A 22019-nucleotide genomic window follows, 5' to 3' on the forward strand; every position below is an offset into this window, starting at 1 on the left:
TCTGGTTTTCCTACAAGACGGTCCATGTCTAAGCCCTTTCTCTGTCATATTTCACTCCTGTGTAATAAACTGTGCCTCAAATGCAGACTCATCCAAATCTCTATTAGACCGGTCCTCGGTATAGAGAGTTCCTACAGCTGCATTAGCCAATGACTGCAGAATAGTCAGAATTGTCTCTTATGGAGACCCAGCCAAAAATGTCACTCTGAAGCAAATTTTTTAAAGATTCGAGCTCTTTGGATGGAAGTTTTACTTTTAATTTGTATATATGGCAGCTAGATATTATGGGGATTGAAGTGTTCAAAAACACCTAAAATTGTGTTGTCTGTAATAGTTAGATGTCTACTGCTCTCAGTGTGTACTTCTCTCTCGATGTAACATGATGCATAGCTTTTCAGATATTGTTGTATTTTATGAGTTCAGGTTCTAAGCTCCTCAGGGCCTGGTCTGTCTCTTCCTATGTGTTTGGAAAGCACTCAGCACTAGAGGGACCTGATCTAGGTTGAAGTCTCAGGGCACGACCACAATACAAATAATAACGTTTCAGAATTGTGTATTGTTGCCTACATTATTTCTTCTATTGACAGCTGTGACTTCTCCGCTGCTACTCCATGTCAGTACTAGGCAGAATTATTTATTCTCATGATGGTTTATATGTTGCCAGAATCTCTCTCCCTTTTTTAAATACTGCTTTTGAACCAGGCAACTAAATATGCCTTATCCAACCTATTTTTTTTTTAATTTTTTTTTTAAATCCTTCTCAAGTTAATTAAACCTAAATGTGAAACTCATTCTGTAGCCAGGTAATATGAGAGGCTAGCAAGTAGCCAGCCTGTATTTTATTAAAATAAAAGAGGGGTAGGACCAGAAAAAGGCTTGACTGGAAGCCAAGAACAAAACCTCTTTTTTAACCCTTGCTGTAACAACTTCCTTTATGGCCTTGGGCATCAAGTCGCATTGTCTTTTTGGCTTACTTTTTTTTCCAGCTCTGTAAAATGGAGATACTATTTACCTCACAGAAGTTTTGTAAGTATTAATTAGCTAATGTTCGTGAAGTACATCACAGATTATCAAGCACTTTTTAGCATCCCAGCTGGCTAGCATGGCTCTGCTGTGCCCTTAATTTGGGCTCTCCTAAAAAGTCCACACAGGCCAGATATTCAGAACATTCCTTTCTGGTGTCCAATTTAAGTCCTGCACAAAGTTTTTCAGAACTCATCTTAAACTTACAAAGTCTTCATCCCTGTTTCAGCTTGGCCCAGTCCCTCCTCCCTGAGGGTCTGTCCTCTCTTTAAAAGTTCTTTTCTTTCACCCCAGGCCCAAGCTCTCCTCCCTGGGGATCTGTCTTCCCGCTGTCTTAGTGGCACCTTTTGCCTGGAGTTTGACCTTCTCCACAGGCCTTTCCTTTGCTGACTCTGGGCCCTTCAGGAACCTTCTTACTCCATGAAATATCTGCAGGCATCTGCTAATAACTTGCAGCTGTCTCCCCTTTTATAAAGCCCAGGTGGGCTTCTCTTAAGCCCACTGGGCAGCAGGTAATTAATCTATGTGCACTGGACCCTTCCCCATCTTAGAGGAGTCAGTCACTGTGTGAGAGACATGAATAATGCAATAGAAACACCAGTATTGTCACCTATCAGTCTTGCTACAGTTGTCTACCCATTGTCTTTTTCCCTCCACAGCATATCATATCCAAATGTAGCAAATAACCTGATACACTGGCTAACTTGTAAGATCTTGTGAGTATGAAGTGAGCTTTGCCCCCACCTCCCATTTCACAAACTTGTCTGGATATTGTTTTAACGTTTTTAAACTACAAGCATCGATCTTTTGGATTTTGTAGAAAGCTGCTGCTTTCTCCCAAATTTCAGGAGAAAACTTAGTGTAAACAGGGGAGAGGAGCAAAGGTTTATAAAGCTTGCCTTTATAAGGCAAAGGTCTATGCATTTGTTAAATCTGTAGAAGGATGATATTGATGAGTTAGTACCCAGGTTTTGTTCTCCTTGTTGTCCTATCACAACCTCATTGTATTAAGTGTCTTTTTGGAGGATAGCAAATGTCTAATTCAGTTTATTTCTATATCTTGTCTGTTGTTGTACCATTGGTTTATAGAAGTTACTGTTTTAGAATAGTAATGAAAAATGTATTGATTAGGAAATTAGTGTAACCTTAAATTTGAACAAAAAGTTCCTAAATCTTAAGAGAATCATTTTATTCATAAAGTCATTGATATATTGATACAAGGATGGAGGCTAATTTTCTTCATTTATGCAGTATTTCAGTTACTTCCGTTATTTTTTATTAAAGGAAATACTTTCAGTTGGGCTGGACATTATTGAGCATTACAATATGTTTATTAATTGGCTTGGAAAATATCAACAATGCTTTCTACTCCTGGACAAGGTTTCTTCACTCTCCCTTTAATCCTTTAATCACTTTAGTACAAATGACTTCTGCTCCAGGGATAAAGTGAAACAAGTTGTCTTTCACAGGGGTGGTTAGTAGTATGTAGATTTAAAGTATCCTTCAATTGTTAGCTTCTTTTTATTATAGTCATTTTTCAAGAGGTATGAAGTTATTCATATTTAAGCTAACAGAGATTACAGATGAAATATCATATACAGACTTTCTTTATATAGAATAAGCTGTTAATGCCTTTTTCTTTTACAGCAATCAGCAGGCATTTTTATTAGAGAATGTCCCATGCAACAATGCAAGCTGCAGGAATATACATCGTATGTTTAAAGTCTACTGGGAGCTCTCTGATCTAAATCAAATCAAAGATGCTGTGCTGGCAACCTTCTTTGACATTTATGAAGATGTGAGTTCAGCACACTTCACTGTGTTTCTGCTTTTAATTGCCATCTGCCCATTCCTATTTGAGCTTTCATTCTAAAGTATTACTACTTAGTATTTGACTAGAAAATCTAAAAAGCTAATGAGTTAAATAAAACAAGTCCTTTAAAGTTGAAGGGTAAGCAATAGAATTTATGAAAGAACTGCCTGATTGATACATTAAGTGATACAAATACCTTGAATAGATTCATGTTTGTTAACTTTCTGGTGTACATTTTGTACATTTATACTAAAAAGGGAGTTCAGCAGCCCTTTGATATTCTTATCACTAGAGTAAAAAAAAAAAGGCTGCTTATTCTATGACTATTTAACCAAAATACCCAGATTTATAACTTTGATGACTAAAAAATAATTTATGGCTGCATTAAGAGAATTTGGCAATTAATATTAAATCTTAGACCAAGTAAACTCATTACAGCATTGTACCCCAGCTACAACCACCAGAATTACTCTATCCAACCCCTAGTGACTGTTGTTTTAATCCTTCTGTGTGCATTTCAAGAAGCACTCCAACCCATATCTAGCAGGGACTCCTTTCTTTCCCTTGACCATTACCTTTGACAAGCTACAAATCCAGTCACCCAAACCATCATACTAAACATACGATACAAAACACATGATCCTCATCTCAATGCCAGGCCTTTCCTAAATTCTACTTCCTGTCTGACTTCTAAACCTTCAGTTATCTCCATGCTCTGATTAACTCTGAGTCCAAAACTAACCAGAGGCTGTCTTTTGGTATATTCTCCATCTGGCCTCTAAATAGCTTCCCCTTCCATCTTTCGTGGACCACAGACCTTCTTGGAAGTAAGATGGGATTCCAAGAGCGATAGATTATTGTAAATTTTTGCTGTCCTCTAAGGTTTTTTAAAATACTTTCATTTTACCTAATATTTTAGATTGAAATAAGTACATAAAAATATCATTGAGTTTAAAGCTGATAACTACCTAGCACAGCCATGTTTTATGTTAAGAATTAATAAAAGTGATATAATTCACATTAAATGTAATGAAGGATTCAATGGCATTGCACAGTACACGGCACTTTGTACATAATGTTGTCTGCTGACTAAAGCAGTGCAAAATTAGATGATAAAATCAAAACCCTGACACAAATTTAGGTCAAACTTGAAACTTTAGCTCAGTTTGCAAACTTAGTGAGTATTGGCTTGAGCCCAATTTCAGGTAATTAGGAGGCATATTTGATTTTGATTGCAAAGCAGTGAAAATCCAGCTGTCTCGTATAGAAATTTTGGTATTAAACTCCTAATGTTGTGTGTCACTTGTAATAAAAGATCTGATTTTTTTTTAAAAGGTGTGTCCCTAATTACTTGAGGAATGTCCTGTTAGGTGAATAACTGGCCATTTGTGCACGAAATACATGATTTGCATAGTACACGTTTTTGTGCTTTGTGAAAACTCATTTTTGAAAATCTAGGTTTCTGATGTAAACTTCGTAATCTGCCCTAAACAAGGTTATTTGTAATTTACCATTATTTTGTGGATAGAGTAGTAAGATGGAGTAAAACTCTTGCCTCCATGTGGCTCCATTAGGTCTCCCCGCATCATGGCTCAGTCACAGGAGGAAAAGGTGCGGCTGTATGCCTGATACTCTCCCCAGGGAGCAGGAAGAGTGTAGATCTCTCTTCCACCTCCATCTGCTTGTCAGCAGTGCAATAAGTTTCAGCGCTTTAGTAAGTTATTTCCCCCTTTCCCTGTCTCTAACTCCCCAAGATAAAAGTTGTGCGCAGTGAACATGGAAGTAACTAAAATTCCTTACCTGGTTTTCTCCTGGGGTGAGACACAAGGTTGAGCCTTAGAGACAGCTGGGTCCTAGAAAACAAAATCTGTTTCAGTCAAAGACGCTTGTGTGTAAATTATTGTCTGTAATTGATTTAAAAAAATTAAAGTGACACTTCCATTGTTACTGTGCCTAAAAATAGAGTGCTTCAAAACTGACTTGTACGTCTTAAATTCACGATTTCATAGGACACCATTTTTTAAATTAGATTTTTCTTAAAAAGCTATGTTCATAAATAACTCTTGACAAGTTCTGAATAAGTCCACATAATTGTTTGGAGGGCATCCTCAAGGCAATTATGTCTGATTCCCAACTGTTATTCTTTGCTGTGTCTAAAACGTAGTCGAAAATGTTTTTTTGTATCTTTCTCTTCCTTTCCTTTTTAAGTAACTCATTTGGGGATATTTAGTTACATTAATATATACAAAAATGAAACAACAAATTATGCACGAAAGTCATGGAAGGAAACCAAAGCGCATGCTCAGAGAAGTTAACCTTGCTACCTTTGAAAGCCATTCTTTCAAAAGTATCTGGATATCTGCTAATTTGGCTCCACAGCAGTCACTGAGCCAATACACCTTTCAGACAAGATCCGCTGGGGTAAAATTTTGTGGTGATTTTGAGTCATTCTAATCTCCAATTTCACTCCTTAGAGAACTTCAAGCTGAAGGCAGAGATCACCCGTCCCTTGTTCAAGTCAAGTGTCAGCTGCTGGTAATTCACCCAGCCAGCCTCTCAACTCAAAAGTAAAATTGTCCTCTGTAGAGTTGACGTGATGACATAGTGTTTGGTGCTTATAGACAGAGTATCTGACTAGCACCTGTGCTTTGAAAGTTGCATCGGAAGTAAACCAGTTAAATTAATTTCCCACACAAAATTGAGTGTTTTATTTTTTCTTTAATTTTTTGATGTGTCCTTGCAAAGATTAGTTTAACAAAAACATTACTAGAATCAGGTATTCAGGTAGATAGGTTTTCAAGCTAAACTGATTGCGTTAGCTGTAATAAATAAATAAATAAAATCCTTGCTTACATGTTTGTTTATATATAGCAGATATTTAAAAACTCATCATTTGCCAGCTGATACTATAATTATTCCAGATTTCAGTATATTTTTAAATAGTAACCACTTCATATGCAAATAGTTAAAACATCAACTTAAGTTGAGAATGGAGTTTGTTCATAAGCAAACAGAATTTGGAAGAATGCCTCTTTGCTGTTCTATAACCACTGGGCTCCAGAGGGAGTCATTTTCAGCTATCCAAGGTGCACATGGCTTTGAGGAATGGAGATGTCAAGGGGGAAGGTTGTTCAGAGCTGTAAAAGGGGTTTTATGGTCTCATTTTCCCCTCTTCTCTGACTTGGGATGAGAGGTTGGAGAAGGAAACGGATTCCATTTTGTTACATGTTATTATTTAATCTAGATAATTTAGAATCCTAATATGAAATCAAAGTTGTTTGGTGTCCTATAAATCTTACTACGCACATAAATTGAGAAATATTTTCTCTCTTTAAGAGGATTTATGTGTACTGTATTTAGACGTTATTTAGTTTGCTAGTTTATTCTAATCTTTTGATTTCTTCCTCACAGGGAATCTTGGATATCATTGTACTAAGCAAAGGCTATTTCAAAAGTGACTTTGCCATCCACACATTAAAGAATAACTTTGAAGCAGATGCTTATTTTGTTAAAGTTATTGGTAAGTGATCACCATAAAAATAATATACAAATGGGACTTCATGAAAGCAGTATGAATACTTTAACTATTATACTAATTGTGATAATGCTAGAAAAGAAAAGCATAGTTGTATTAGTGTATCAAAAGTAAGTTTTAAAAATGGAGGAGGCTATTGCAGATGAAGAATTCTAAATACTATACAGAACTCTGACAAGTTATTTATCCTCTGTTTCCTGTTTTTCTATTTTAATTAATTCTATTATCTGCATTTAAAAGAACACTGTCAAGTATTTTAAACACAAATTTTGACCAACCCTATCTTAAAATAATACTTGCAGTACACTCCAAGTCAGACAGTCTTCACAGTGGGGCATTCCCCATGTCCATGGCAGATCACATCTTCACTCTGAGCCTGGGCTTAGGCTTGCCCCTTAGGAGGAACTCTCCAGAATTCTCTTGCTACAAGTGGCACACGCAGCAGACTCCATCTTTTCCTTTATAGCAGAATTTTCACAGAACTTTTAAGATTCTTAAATAAATTTTTCTGCTTCTTCATTAGCTTAAAAAGTTTTCTCAGAACTGCTAAATGCAAAAAAATTGTACTTTCTAAGGAGAATTTGAAGGCCAGCATTGCTTCTTTCTTCCTTTTCCCTACTCAAAAATTGCAGACAGAGACAGCAGGCTGCAGGAACTCAACTCCCAGTTGGCTTGTGTGCAAGGTCCATACCAGGACAATTGAGCAAGCTGAAGTTAAACTTGACTCCCACCAGTACATGAGCAAGATCCATGCAGAGACAATTGAGCAGGCTGCAGCAAAATTGGGGCCCCCAGCTGGTCTGTGGGTATGATCCACACTGAGACAGCTGAAGAGACTGTGGAGAAACTGGCTCCCAACCATCGTACAGGTGAAGTCTGGGCTGAGACAGTTGAGCAGGCATTTGGAAACTTCCCACACTGACACCAGGCCAAAATCGGTGACTCTTGAAACCAAAAACAAGAGAAGCTTTTGGTTTTGGGTGGGTTTCCAGAGAAACTTGGATATGTCATCCTCAGCCCTGAGAGTATTGACTGCAGTTCTTATTGTGGAAGTCTGTTCTCCACTGGGAATCCGTTGCGAGTTGATGCACAAAACCCCACCTTCGTAACATCTATTTGAAAATAGATTTCCCTAGCAGCTTGTCTAGAACTGATGATTCAGCTGATTCTGATTTGCTGTACATTCCAAACTTCCAAAAACATGTCTGGAGAACAACTAAGGGTCCACCTAAAGAAGCTGGAATTGCAGGTTAAATACTGATATCTTAGGAATATTTTGATGGTAAACTCTTTGGGAAGCAGAGACACCTAGCAGTTTGCTAAGGCTGTAAACGCAGGAATATGGCACTTCCTCCTCCTAGCTTGTATCTTGTTTGAAGCTGCTGCTTTTCGGAGTCCAGCATAGAGATTGCACATGAGGAGCGGGCCATTGTTGCCTTTCTTAAGAGCTGGAAAACCAAGGCTGGGATTCTCTGGAAAACCATCCAACATCAAAAGCTTCTTTTGTTTTGGGGTTTCCCAAATCTGGGCAGGTTTTCCCTTCTGTTCCATGTGGCGTGCTTCACACTGTGCCCTCATCTGGGATTCAGCTACCTCATAAAAATGGGTATGCTACATGAGAAAGAGACACTCAAAAGCAGAGGCTTGGTCCAATTATCTCAGAAGTGTCTTCATATGCTTTTCCCCCAACAGCTCCTAAAAGTGGGAAAGATTGTGAAGGAACAGTGATTATAATCCCTTTCTCATTAACCTTCAAATCTCAGTGCTGAGACCTGATTCAGATGCAGCTGGAACACGCACACTTTTGAACTCCCAGCAGCCCATGGTTCATATTTGTGTGAGGCAATTAACATCTGACTCTCCTAACCAACAGCAATCCAGTTTTCAAGTCACTTAGCTGCACGCAAACAGCAGAACAGAAGAAAATAAATGAAAGGGGTTATTTAGTGAATTAAGTTATTATAATTGCTCTTCTACAACACTTTACATTCAAGGATCCTAAAATGTTTTATAAACTTTACTAAACCCCTGTGTGAGGGAGGCAAGTACTATTTCTATTATTTTTTAAACAGATGGTAAAATGAAGCACAGAGGTTAAGTAACTTGCCAACTAGTCAGAACTCTTGACTAGTAGTCTTATACTGACTACTAGACCATACTACTTTCCTCATTACAAAAATTAGCTAGTTAGACTCCATAAACAAGATAGGGAAAATTCTGTCTAAACTGTGAATTTTCATTTTTGGCCCCTCTGTCGGACAGTCTTCACAGTGGAGCATTCTCTATCTTCATGACAGATAGAGGCCAGCCAGATGTCATGGGCTTAGGACCACCACTCAACAAGAAGTCTCCAGAATGATAGCTTCTAAAGATGAAAAAAAGTAAAAAGCTCTATTCAATTAGAACCATACATAGCAAAGCCTTCAAATGAAATTTAGGGATTTCTTGGAGGAACGCACTGTTCCCTTTCAACTACTTAACAAATAAGCAATAGTCATAAAAAAACAAAACAATTCTGGATATATTGTAATCATCTGAGGAGGGGTAAGACTGTCTGACATGAAGGATCCTAGAATGTGAATTCACAAGAAAGTCCCTCTCTCAGTCCCCTCCATGTCAGAGAGCCTTCACAGTGTGAAATAGAAAGTAATAAGTCATCTCTAGGGAAGGAGGGAGGAGGATTCCGTTTACTTATGTAGAATTCAAAAGGAACTAAAGGGTTACACGAGCAACCTGTTCCTAACACCCTTCTATCAAACACTGAATCACCAGGGATGAAGATTTTAACTCTACAGTATTAGAGGAAGTGTGAATGTAAGACTTTATAAGAGCCTTACAGACCTTCTCAAAAGATGTGTGATCTCTCCACCCACAAACTCACTCATGTTCTAACAGGTTTCAGAGTATAATGAGAGGAGTTTTCCTGAGGCTTTAAGTGCCTCTACTGTATAAATCTTTATTCATTATTGGGTGGTGTTCGAATCTAACTTATGTGTTTCTACTCCCTTGGGTTCAACCAGAAGAGCAACAATACTACTTTCTATTTTATGAGAGATTATGGTAACATTGGGGATGGAGGCCTGGATAGTTTGCAGAACTAGAACATATAACTGGGGTTTCATTGAGAGCATGCCAAGCCTTAAAACTCCCTTGGATAAGGAGGTGGAGAGTAGGCAAGATACTTTCAGAGAGAAGAGGAAGAGATATCAACTATGAAGCTGAAAGTTGTTTTTTTTTAGAACTTGTAGAACACAGATCAAGACCATGACACACAAATATTTCCACAGAGCTGACAAGAGTGGTAGTCCTCAAGGATCTGTTATCTGACAGCAGTGAAAGATTCTCATGGGTTTCTTACAGTGTAATGTTCTGCATTGGTTGACTTCTCTTTCCAGCCTTGAGCCCCCTAGTCAGGCCATCTTGTAAAAACACTACGATGTCCTTTGCTACAGCTGACTTTGCCTTGATGTGTCCCCCTTGTAACACCAACATCTAAGCCTTAAGTAATACAGAGACATTTGTGAATGTCATCTGACATCCTAGGAAGGTGCTTATCATTTTCCAGAAGATAGCACTATCAGTAGTCCATGGCTCATATTTGTGTGAGGCAATTATCATCATCATTAACATAGCATTGTTTTAGAGCAGGGATCTCCAAACTTTGAGACGAGGGCGATATTAGATTTTTGAAGGGGCTTCGTGGGCCGAAGCAACTGTGAAAGAAATATATGCAAAATTGTTTAAAAAACAACACTACTCTACTCATGTCAGTGTTGCATTAAATTCTAAATCAGGTATAAAAGTTAATGGATGCAATTACTGTGAAATCACACAAAATATTTGTCAATACATTAAAAATCATTTCACATTTTTTTTTTATTTCTAAAAACTCACATTTGTATCATACAAATACACATATTCAAAAATAAAGAAATATTATTTTAGAATTAGTGAGAAGTATGGTGCTGATGTTTTTCTGACAAAATTGCATTTAGCTGTGGTTCAAAGTTAGTGTTCCCTATCATCAAAATTGATTGTAAATGTTCATCAGACTGCCTGCTTTTTGCTGATGGGTACCTATGCCTGCCTGTTTGCTTCTCCTGCTCGGCTGCAGCAACGACTCTCCCCTAAGTTGGATCCCCTTTGGGGGGACACTGGCTCCTGGGGGCGCTCACCCCTCCGCACAGCTTAGCTGTACTGCCGCCCTGCGTGAGCTGCTGCCGGCGGCCCCTCCCCCTGCCTGCTCGGCGAGCCTGCTCAGCTGTTCGCCGCTTCTCCCCTGTTGGTTGGAGGGCCGGAGAAATGGAAGCCCCAGGCTGGATCCGGCCTGCGGGCCGTAGTGTGGAGACCCCTGTTTTAGAGTAATACATCAATACCATTTGCTGCTTCTGAGCGCACACACTATGTGAACAGTACCAATGTACATTTGGTCAGTAAAGTAGAGCCTATGCTCAGGATCTTTGCACATGAAGATGAGGAAAGTGATCTCGGTCTCTTAAGAACAGAATTCATGGTGCTTGCAGAAGGTTACTTACAGAGTAACATTTAAAAAAAAAATTGAGATGTGAAATCACTACCAGAGTATATGTGGACTGAAAGATTTTACAAATACAGTAAACGTATTTTAAAACAAATCATTTGAAAATATTCTTCTCTAATATGCAAAAACATAAATTAGAGTTCTTTGTTTCCCCTAGTACAGTTAATTTCCTTAACATCTAAAACAGTGTAAAGAGTAGCATAAATCCCATGTACTTGGATCTTGAATGTTGAATAGTTTAACAGGTAATGACGTATTTCAAAGACTGTAGAGTAATCCAAAAATAATTTGATCAAGATGGCATACGTTCTTGATGTTAGTCCTAAGAAATCGTTTTCAAAACAAATTTGGAATGTTAGTCTGTAGTATAATAGAGAAAGGCCTTTCAATTTTTTATTTATTTATTTTTTTATTTTTTGTGAGGGAAGCATTTGGCAACAGTGCAATTATCTTCTCCTATTCAGTATATTATGTGAGGTGGTAGGTGAGACTAGTGCCATCAGTATACAGATGACATGTAACTTTATTACTGTCATTCAGCTTGGATATGTCTTTTCTAGTGCCTGGCAATGGCTAGGGCTGGGAAGAGGGTAAGCTGGTTAGTCACAGCTTAGAGAAGGATATGGTTATGTTTGTCGGCTAAGGGAAAGAACAAGAAGAAATGGTAGCAATGCTTGATTTGAGAGAATACCTGTCATTCGTCACTCAGATTCACAGTTCTTGGAGGCTCTTGTATCCACACCACTGAGTGACATAGCTATGCCAAGCTCTAACCCTCAGGTCAATGGAAGAAGCTACTGTCACTCGGGGAATTGTTTTTTCTACAGCAACAGAAAAAACTCTTCCATTGCTGTAGGCTACATATATGGTATGCAGTTATACCACTATAACTATGTCACTACATTCCCTATAATGTGGATATGGCCTTAATTGTGTTTCCACCTGTATCTTTGGGCTTCCCCATCCATTGTCATATGGGCTCCTCTAGGCTCTCTTTCTCTCCAAAAGAACTGAAAGTACAACCCCTGTAAGTTCTGCTTTTAGTTGATGACACCCCATTAGAGATGTACTTGGAGCTTATCTTTGATCAGTTTTCATACTATAGCACTAATTTAATTTACATCAGTGCACCTAGTTAAACTAATTTGTTGTGCAGTGTTTAACTTTGTGAGAGAGTATTTCATTCAATGTAGTATATAATTGTTTTTATACAACAATTTTACTTCCCCCAGATTCCAGCTATGCAAAAATGTAAATTAAATAGTGCTTTTAAGGATGTACTGGGAAGTAGAAATTGTAAATTAATGATATACACCCTGTAAAGCATATTTTTCATTTCCCTTGTTTTTCTTTTAAAGTTGTATTTCTTACATCTTAAATTGAAGACCTACTGATTAGTTTAAAAAGAGCAATTTTGTAGAGTCAGAATTTCTCTGAAAGATCACAGATTTGTCACCAGGTTATTAGAGTATCATTATTTAATCAGTGTTTTACATGGTTGAACCAGCCTTAAGTCTTGGCACAAGGATAAAGTATGCTCAGGAACACATGTTGTTGGTATTAAGGAGCAAAGAAAATAAAAAGTGAATGAGATATTAATTTGCAATCTGCTGACGAAAGCCTTGACTTTTATTTCATAGTCAGCAAGCTATTTCCTCAAGCGTGTGTCTCCCCAAGCTGTTACTGAGAGAGATGTAATGTTGACTTTACATCACTGTTTAAAGGGGCAACTTAAAAATCACACTTCTTTTCAAGTAACATCAAATGCTACTGTAAATTAAAGAAATTAGGATGGAAAATATCTTTTTTATTAAGTTTATTTATTGTGCACACCTTGATAACACTTTCTGTTGTCATTTTCACTGTTTTTCCTGAGTGTTCAGTCAGTTCCTCGTTTGTCTAGGTCTTGCACTCAGCAACAGGGAAGAAAGAAATACCTTAAAGGAAAACATTACTGTAAAACCACAAAAATTGGCAGAAGCAGGTTTATTATCAAACTCCTATTAACTTGGATTTTTTAATTGAGTTCATTTCAAACTAGAAAAAAGGTTTAAAATTACTGAGAGTAATCTGACAACATCGTTTGGCACTAATGTGAGGCAAAGGCCGGTCATTTTGAACACCACATTTCAAAAACTAACGGTTTGTCTTCAATGCGGTAGGGGGAAAGGAAATGCAAAGTTAAGGCAGAAACTTTAGTCTACAGTATTATGCTTAAAGATTGTAGTGCCCATGGTAATTTTGTTTAAATTTGGACAGTATTTAAAAGAAAGTGGAGGCGGGATACAAGACTAACTTAGAGTCTAAGGTCCAAGAGATAAATATATTTTACTGCTCTGAATATACATTCACAGTAGTAAATATTTTATATTAAGGATAAATAGTACTGTGGAAATATAAGGGGAAGATAGCAGAAAAAAATCTGTATTGAGCAGTACATTAGTTAAGTTAAATGGAATGATAACTTTTTAAAATACCACAGGTGCTCTGTACTTTACTTCTGCGTTAGAGACTTTTCACTGGGAGTTCCAGTTTGGGAAGGATGTCCCAGCACACAAACTGAAGAAGACAGTCATAAGGCTGCGTTCCAAGGACCCTTTCACAAACCTTGGTGAAGGGAGCATCCTGGTTGTGGGGCTCGGAACAGGAAAGGCAGTCAGGCACTAAGCCTCACATATGCAGCACTGCTGCAATTTAGGCCATCTAAGGGCTGATTAAAGTACTCTGGGGACCACAAAGTGTTATACCAATAAAATAAAAACCAGCAGGATCTTATTAAAGGGAATAAGGCAAAATGCCACATTTATTGTGAATACAGAAAGAATCATAGTAAGCAGTTAGTTATAGCTATAATATTCCATTCAATTTCATATTTATTCACACATTCATTCATACCCACACACACACAGGTTCTGCAAGATTGTTATCATAGTTACCAGCCTTAGAGTTGCTCATGCCAAGCCACTGGCCAGGTGGCCTGGACATGAGGAGGGAGCAGGGCCTTGTCAGATGCTCATCTGATGCTCCTGGAAGTTGGTTTGCAAAATCAGACCCCAAAGTTCTCAGTTTCTAGAGTCCATTTTTATAGGAATTTCTTGCCAGTCTATGGGAATTGCTTCATCATGCAGTTGCTGAATCAATCAACAGATGGCACATTCCTGACTGCTCCGTGCTGCCAGATGTTATCTTGTTCTTCGGTTCTCCCATCCTTGAGGCTGTTGGGTAGATTCCAGTCTGCCCTCCGTGGGTCCTCTGGTTATTTTCACTTGATGCCTTCCTCGGCCAATGGACACTGGATTCTTAGGCTGGCACCTCCCTGATCGTTGTTGTTATCCACACCAAGCATCCATCCACATACATTCTCTATCTCTATTTTAATCACAATTGTTAACAAAGTGAGATAAATGCAACAAAAGGGCGGGGAGTCTCTGGGTGCTGTTTCTGTTGTTACAGAGTATTGCTTTGAGTCTCTCTCTGTGTGAGTAGTTGTTGTTACAAAGAATTGCTTTGAGACCAGACTCTGTCTTAGAATGTACTAACACAATTAGCAGCTTGCAAGTTTCACACAGAGAGGGAGAAAAACAGTACCAGAAACCAAGAGACCTCTTAATTAGTAATACCCTGAAATTTAAACTATGGGGAATCAAACTCATTTGTGATTTTAATACAGAACTTCTTTAATATGATCCAACACAATCCCCCTACAAAATAGTCCAGGATTGGGAGAGTAAAAAAGATGTTTAGGCCTGGTCTGCATTGGAATGCATTTCTGATATAATCTATGTTGTGAATTTAAACCAATATTTATACTCCTATAATCCTCCATATGGACACCTTTATTTTAGTATCAGAATGCCTTTTTTCAATTTACTGCATGTTGATTGGGAAGCTTAACCAAATAACTCCACTCTTTTACAAGAAAAAAGTACCCACATGGACTACATCTGTATAACTATATTAGTTTAAATGGTAAAACTTTACAATGTACACAAGCTTTCAAGGTAAAACTTTATAGTGTACATTTCCTTGCTCTTTCTCATCCTGAGTTGTAAGTTCTGTGCTACGCCTCTCAGAGGCGCAGCATAGAATTTAATTGCACAAGTGATTAATTCACATCATGAGCCAGTTATCTGCAAAATAGTATTTCAGAAGGTTCTGGTTAAACTTAAAAGAAAAACTGGCTTTTTAAAAGATAAATAACATACACAGTAGACACTTAAGTATGTTTACATTACAATATTATCTAAGTAACAAGTTTGATAATATATTTCATATTTTGATTTCATTAAGTTCACGTGTGGTAGGGGAGCAACTTTCAGCTAATAGAAATAGAGCTATGTTCAAGAAAATCTGTTTACAAATATACCCTTTCATTGTTTGCTTTTTTCATATAATCAGAACATGGGGCAACCATTGCTTCTACAAAAATCACATGTTTGCATATAACAATGCATGAGTCAGTTTTACATATTTATGTAGCAAAAAGAAAAGGAATACCCGTGGCACCTTAGAGACTAACAAATTTATTAGAGCATAAGCTTTCGTGAGCTACAGCTCACTTCATCGGATGCATTTGGTGGAAAAAGCAGAGGAGAGATTTATATACACACACACAGAGAACATGAAACAATGGGTTTATCATACACACTGTAAGGAGAGTTTCAGAGTAGCAGCCGTGTTAGTCTGTATTCGCAAAAAGAAAAGGAGTACTTGTGGCACCTTAAAGACTAACAAATTTGTTAGTCTTTAAGGTGCCACAAGTACTCCTTTTCTTACTGTAAGGAGAGTGATCACTTAAGATAAGCCATCACCAGCAGCAGGGGGGGAAAGGAGGAAAACCTTTCATGGTGACAAGCAAGGTAGGCTAATTCCAGCAGTTAACAAGAATATCAGAGGAACAGTGGGGGGGGTGGGGGTGGGAGGGAGAAATACCATGGGGAAATAGGTTTCAGAGTAGCAGCCGTGTTAGTCTGTATTCGCAAAAAGAAAAGGAGTACTGGTGGCACCTTAGAGACTAACAAATTTATTAGAGCATAAGCTTTCGTGAGCTACAGCTCACTTCATCGGATGCATTTGGTGGAAAAAACAGAGGAGAGATTAATATACACACACACACAGAGAACATGAAACAATGGGTTTATCATACACACTGTAAGGAGAGTGATCACTTAAGATAAGCCATCACCAGCAGCAGGGGGGGGGGGGGGAAGGTGGAAAACCTTTCAGGGTGACAAGCAAGGTAGGCTAATTCCAGCAGTTAACAAGAATATCAGAGGAACAGTGGGGGGTGGGGTGGGAGGGAGAAATACCATGGGGAAATAGTTTTACTTTGTGTAATGACTCATCCATTCCCAACCTCCTCCCCCCCCCCCCCCCACACACACACACACACACACACACACGAAGCAGAGACCTAGCTTGGAATGGCAGAGCCCAAATCTGCAGCCATTTGAAATCTGAGAGGCAGACTTTCACTTGTGTTACAGGAAGCCACGAGGAAGTTGCATTTTAATGCATTAGCAGGCACTGGAGTAAAAGCTGGATGTACTTTGTGCAAACTCTCAATATTAAAGGAACCATTATATGAATAGATAACTTGGACAGATAACATCCCTTATTCAAAGGGATAACCAGAAATGACAGGACAAAGGAGGAGAAGATATCTTGGTCTTCTCCAATCAGAATGATCCATTGTGTGCTTTTTTCATTTGCACTAGGTGATGTGACAGAGCACATTTGATTATGCATCAGACAGCTTTCGTGTCCTCCTTTAGTTAATTATAACTAAGCATTTAATTGACAACACTTATTTAATCTAGTAAGATTTAAATATAATCAGAACTGTCACATACATTATGCATTACGTGCAACTACATACATTTGTCAATAACAGTAATTTCTGACTGATGGGATAAATGATTGTTAGGAATTTGTTTGATAGATATATTATAATTTTTCACAAATATAAACAGTTTTATTACTACCTTGAAGTTTACTGATTCCTTTTTCTAATCTGATAAAAAAAAAAAGTAAATAAACTGTAGGAGTAGTCATATACTTGAAATGAAGGATTATGAGCACAGTATACAATGCAACTATTTTTAGCATACATTTTAATTTGTTTGCATTTTTCTTAAGTGGCAAATCTATCTTTGCAACTACCTGATTGGTTAGTGTAATAAGTGTGATAGAGCAATGATTAGCTCATTAACTTCTGCGAAGTGGCATAATTTAAATGGATCAATAGTCTTTTTAAATGTTTATTCTCTTCATTAACTATTTTACAAGAGAGGCAAGCTAAGTATACCTATGTAGAGGGGCTTGAATTGATGCTTTACACTAATAGATTTCAGAGAGAGGTAATGCTTACTGTAAAATTGTTTGACAATATAATAACTATAAACCCCGTTTCTGTTTTTCCACAGTTCTTAGTGGCCTCTGTTCTAACGATTGTCCTAGTAAAATAACAGTAAGTATAATTATTTACATTGTTAATTAAATTAATATCTAAAGCGTGCAGTCTGAATGGTGCCCCTTCTCCTGACTGCAGTACAAACATACAGGAAACAGCCACTGCTTGGAAGAATTTAAAGTCTAACTTAAGACACAGTGCAAGAAGTGGGTGTAACTGACTGAGGGAATAGGAACAGAAGAGTAGGACTAACACTAACAAGTACATGTGGTTCTCAAGACTGACTACATCCAAAATCTGCAGACTTTTTACAAAAGACAATAAACAATTTCTATCAGTAATCACTAATAGCCACCCACCTAGCTATTATTAGTTGGCAGTTTTACATATTCATAGTACAACTGGGTCTGGAAAAGGAGCTTGAAGAAAGTAAAATTAACAGATTTTTTTTAAATAATTCAGGTTTATATAATGTATAAGAATTTCATTTTAACAAGACATTGATTATATTGGTGTATTTAGGAGTTAAGAAATTGCTACATATGGAACCAGTTTTCCAATCAAATCTATTTACTTATTTTGGAGACATTTTGTGATGTGAAATAGCAAGCCATTCTCACAATATTAAAAAGTCAGCTGAAGGAATAAAAAAGAGGGAATCACATCAGAAATGAACATTAATAAACAGATGTTGGGGAAAGTTTATTACTCACTGCCACTGTTGCAGGGACTGCTCTACTCACAGCTCAGTGGTATCCTCCTTGTGGCTCATCCAGGGAATTAGCTCTTTCACCTGGTCTGACACCCCATCCTGTGGTTACGCAGTCTGTCATTCCCCTCAGCGACTCCATGGCCTCTCGTGTGAGGAGCGGCAGCACTGTCCTCTTCATAGCTTAGCCTTCTGGCTAAGTCACATTAAAGTTATTCCCCCTTCTAGGGGATCACAGGTCCTTTGAAGTAAACTGTCCCAGGCAGTCCGCTGCCCCCTGGATGGTCTGTGCCACTCCCCCAGTGGCTGGTAGAGAAACCCAGGCCCATCCTCTACACCAGGTTCTAGTTCAGGGACTTTCAGCCAAGCAGCTCTGGGCTTTTACTCTCCCAGCCCTTACTGCTCCTTTCCTTGACTGCTTCCTACTCTGTCCTTGCAGCTTCGTGCTCTTCCCCTGTGTATCAGGGAGTGCCTCTGCAGGTTTCTTCCCCCATCCTGCCAGCTTCCTTTCTTTTAGATCCTGCCCAGCTCCTCCCCTCTGGACTTCATCTGCAGTTAGGCCCTAGCACTTCCTAGGTTTCCTCCAGGTGCAGCCTAAGGTTAATGGGCCTAATTTATCCCTGCAGAGTTTGTGTGGGGTAGACACCCCATCTTAAATAACACTGAATGTAAATATACTTCCCCTACAAAAAAGTATTAGGAGCTGTTTGCTACAGTATAAGTAACCTTTTATGACAATATCAGCATGAAACTCACTTGTACTTTCAGCTCTCCTCACATCCATACTGTTCATAAGTGTCCCCCTTATAAGTGTTTTGGTCACTGCCTTCTTCTTCTTTGCCTTGTTCTCATGACTTCAGCTACTGTCTCTGGGCTTGTCTACACTACTGCTTACGTCTATGTAATTTATGTCTAGAGCCCTACCAAATTCACGGCCATGAAAAACGTGTCACGGACCGTGAAATCTGGTCTCCCCCCATGAAGTCTGGTCTTTTGTGTGCTTTTACCCAATACTATACAGATTTCACAGGGGAGACCAATATTTCTCAACTTGGGGGTCCTGACCCTAAAAGGAGTTGCAGGGGGGGTCACAAGGTTATTTTAGAGGCATTGAGGTATTGCCACCCTTATTTCTGTGCTGCCTTCAGGGCTGGGTGACCGGAGAGTGGCAGCTGTTGGCCCGGTGCTCATCTCTGAAGGCAGCATCACCAGCAGCAGTGCAGAGGTAAGGGAGGCAATCCCATACCATGCCGCCCTTATTACTCTGCTGCTGCCTTCAGAGCTGGGCGGCTGGAGAGTGGCAGCTGCTGACTGCAGATCTGGGCCCTCAAGCAGCAGTGCAGAAATAAGGGTGGCAATACCATACCAGGCCATCCTTTCTTCTGTGCTGCTGCTGGCAGTGGCTCTGCTTTCAGAGCTGGGCTCCCAGCCAGCAGCCGCCGCACTCCAGCTGCCCAGTTCTGAAGGCAGCGGTGCCGCCAGCAGCAGTGCTAAAGTAAGGGTAGCAGTACCGCAACCCCTCCCCCCACAATAATCTTGCGACCACCCCAACCCCCTCCTCCACACAAACACACACACAACACCTTTTTGGGTCAGGACCCCTACAATTACAACACTGTGAAATTTCAGGTTTAAATAACTGAAATCATGAAATTTTTAAATTCCTGTGGCCGTGAAATTGACCAAAATGGACCGTGAATTTGGTAGGGCCTTACTTATGTTGCTCAGAGGTGTGAAAAAACCACCCCCCTTGAGTGACATAAGTTACATCAACTTAAAGCCGTGTCTACACCACATTATGTTGGTCGGAGAGTGTCTCCCACTGACATAGCTTCCACCTCTCATTGAGGAGTAATTATGTCTACTGGAAAGCGCTCTCCCGTCAACGTAGCACATCTTCATCAGACGTGCTGCAGAGGTGCCACAGTAGTAAAGATAAGCCATGAGTGTAGATCACTGCCAAATTTCCCTCTGTCTTCTCCCTTTCTGTTCAGTCTTGCATCTGCAGCTGTCTTTATGAGAGACCTCTTGCTGAATGTTAATGCATCAGCTTAAACTCAACATAGTAAAAACCAAACCTTCTCATCTGTCTCTCTTAAACACCATTTCTCCAATTCCTTTCCTGTGTACACAAATACGATGGATAATTCAACAGTCTTTCCCATTCCTCCTCCAAACTCATTTGTTACCATTCATTGTATAATGATCCACAAATCCCTTTCAGTTTTCTGTAATTACTTTATTATTTTAACACCTTTTTTTCTCCCTCAGAAGAGAACATTAAACATCAAATTTTAAAATTTTACACATTGGCATTTGACAAAAAACTTTTATCAAGTAGCATTTATTGAGTAAATAAAACAATAGTAATGAATAATGCTAATAATTTTTAAGCTACTGTTTGCACGTATAGTTTCAGAAAAAGCTTTGACATTAGAGAAATCTGAGTATTAAACACTGGCTGTGAATTTTCAGAGGGAAGTAATTTTCAATTCCTTTGAATTCCTAGTATGTTGGTTGATTGCACTTGTAACTTTTCAGGAAATTAATTATTGACCCTAAGAGAGTGTAATATCTTTTTGGTTATTAACAACAATAATTTTCATGCCTTTCAAAAGGTATGTAAATCCCCCTTTGTCTGAAAAACTGAACATAACCTTAACTATGGGTCTGCTACCAATGCTATCATATTAATGCATAAAATAGTTACATAAATGTGCCCACTGCAGCCTTGATATGATTGGGTCTTTGTCCAGCTAGCTGGAAGAAGAGGGGCATTGCCCCTTTAAAGGCTCCCTTACAGCAGGTGGGGAGAAGGGGGAAAGTTTACAGGGATGGACAGGAAGCAGTTGGGGTGACATTAGGACAAGATCTCTGCATTGCCTTTCCTGCTGACTAGAAGATGGGGGTGGTATTTATACGCTTGATGTGGGAGGTGACCGCTATCAGTGCGCTGTACTGCCCTTTGGCCTGTCCTCAGCTTCTCACGTTTTTACCAAATGCATGGTGTAATGACAACTTACCTCAGAAAGGAATTAATATCTTCCCATAGTTGGACAATTGGCTAATGAGAGGCTAGTCCTGTGAGCAAATCCTCTCATGTCCAGTTCACATTACGTCTCTTCGATCGTCTGGGCCTCATCTTGAACAAAGGAAAGTTGACATTAATACCAACTCAAAAAATTAAGTTCATTGGGATCCTACTAGATTCTACAATTTTGAGAGCGTTTCTGCTGAATGAACAGTTTCTAACAAGTCCTCAATTGCAGTCTCAACCCTCAACTACAGTCTGTGTCTTCCTAAGTGTATTAGGCCATATGGCTGCATGCAAAGACTGTGCCCTCATCCTCTTTAACCATGGTTAAGGTTGTTCTGTCACCTGAATTGTCAATAATTAAAGAGGCACAACAGAGTGCCTCAGTCAATCCTGTATTCTCTGTAGTGGTGGACAGTTCAGGGCATTGTATGCCACGGTGTTCCATTTATTTGTCTTCCTCCAACCAGGACGACAGTCATCAATGCCTCCTCAATAGGTTGGGGAGTGCATTTGGGGACATTGAAGGTGCAAGTTTAGTGGTCGGAACTAGACGTTTCCCTCAATATCAACATGGAGTGCTCTCCACCAGGTGTGTCAAGAAGCAATGAAATTCTGGAAGCTCTGTATCAAGGAGAGCATAATTCCCACAGCCACTCACGTACCGGGGATCCATAAACAACTGGCAGATCATCTCAACAGGAATTTCTCCTAAGATCACTAGTGGTCTCGGAAGACCAGTGTGCTGAGGTTAGTCTTTGCAGAGTGGGGCATTCTGATTATCAGCCTGTTTGCAATGAGAGACAAGAAGTGTTATCAATTTTGCTCTCAAGCAAGTCTCAACCCAGGGTCCCTAACCAATGCCTTCCAACTCAATTGGGGATAGACTCTGAGGTATGCCTTCCTCCTGATTCCAGTCATCCCACAGGTCGTTCTTAAGCTGAAGTTGGATC

At 39.1% G+C, this 22019-nt stretch overlaps 1 protein-coding gene across 4 annotated transcripts in view; it reads left to right on the forward strand.

The window, feature by feature from the left end:
• The window catches only part of ITFG1 (integrin alpha FG-GAP repeat containing 1), a 202583-nt gene that overhangs the window by 122221 nt on the left and 58343 nt on the right, over positions 1–22019 (forward strand). For all 4 annotated transcript variants that reach the window (XR_006275021.1, XR_006275022.1, XM_038368637.2 and 1 more), the window contains exons 11-13: positions 2671–2821; positions 6248–6356; positions 17337–17380. Coding sequence is in view for 2 of the 4 variants with exons in the window: in XM_038368637.2 (XP_038224565.1) it covers positions 2671–2821; positions 6248–6356; positions 17337–17380 (304 nt within the window). In the remaining 2 variants the exon portion in view is untranslated. The remainder of the gene's footprint in view (positions 1–2670; positions 2822–6247; positions 6357–17336; positions 17381–22019) is intronic.

The sequence above is a fragment of the Dermochelys coriacea genome, chromosome 12, assembly GCF_009764565.3.
Source record: "Dermochelys coriacea isolate rDerCor1 chromosome 12, rDerCor1.pri.v4, whole genome shotgun sequence".
NCBI classification, from domain to species: Eukaryota; Metazoa; Chordata; order Testudines; family Dermochelyidae; genus Dermochelys; species Dermochelys coriacea.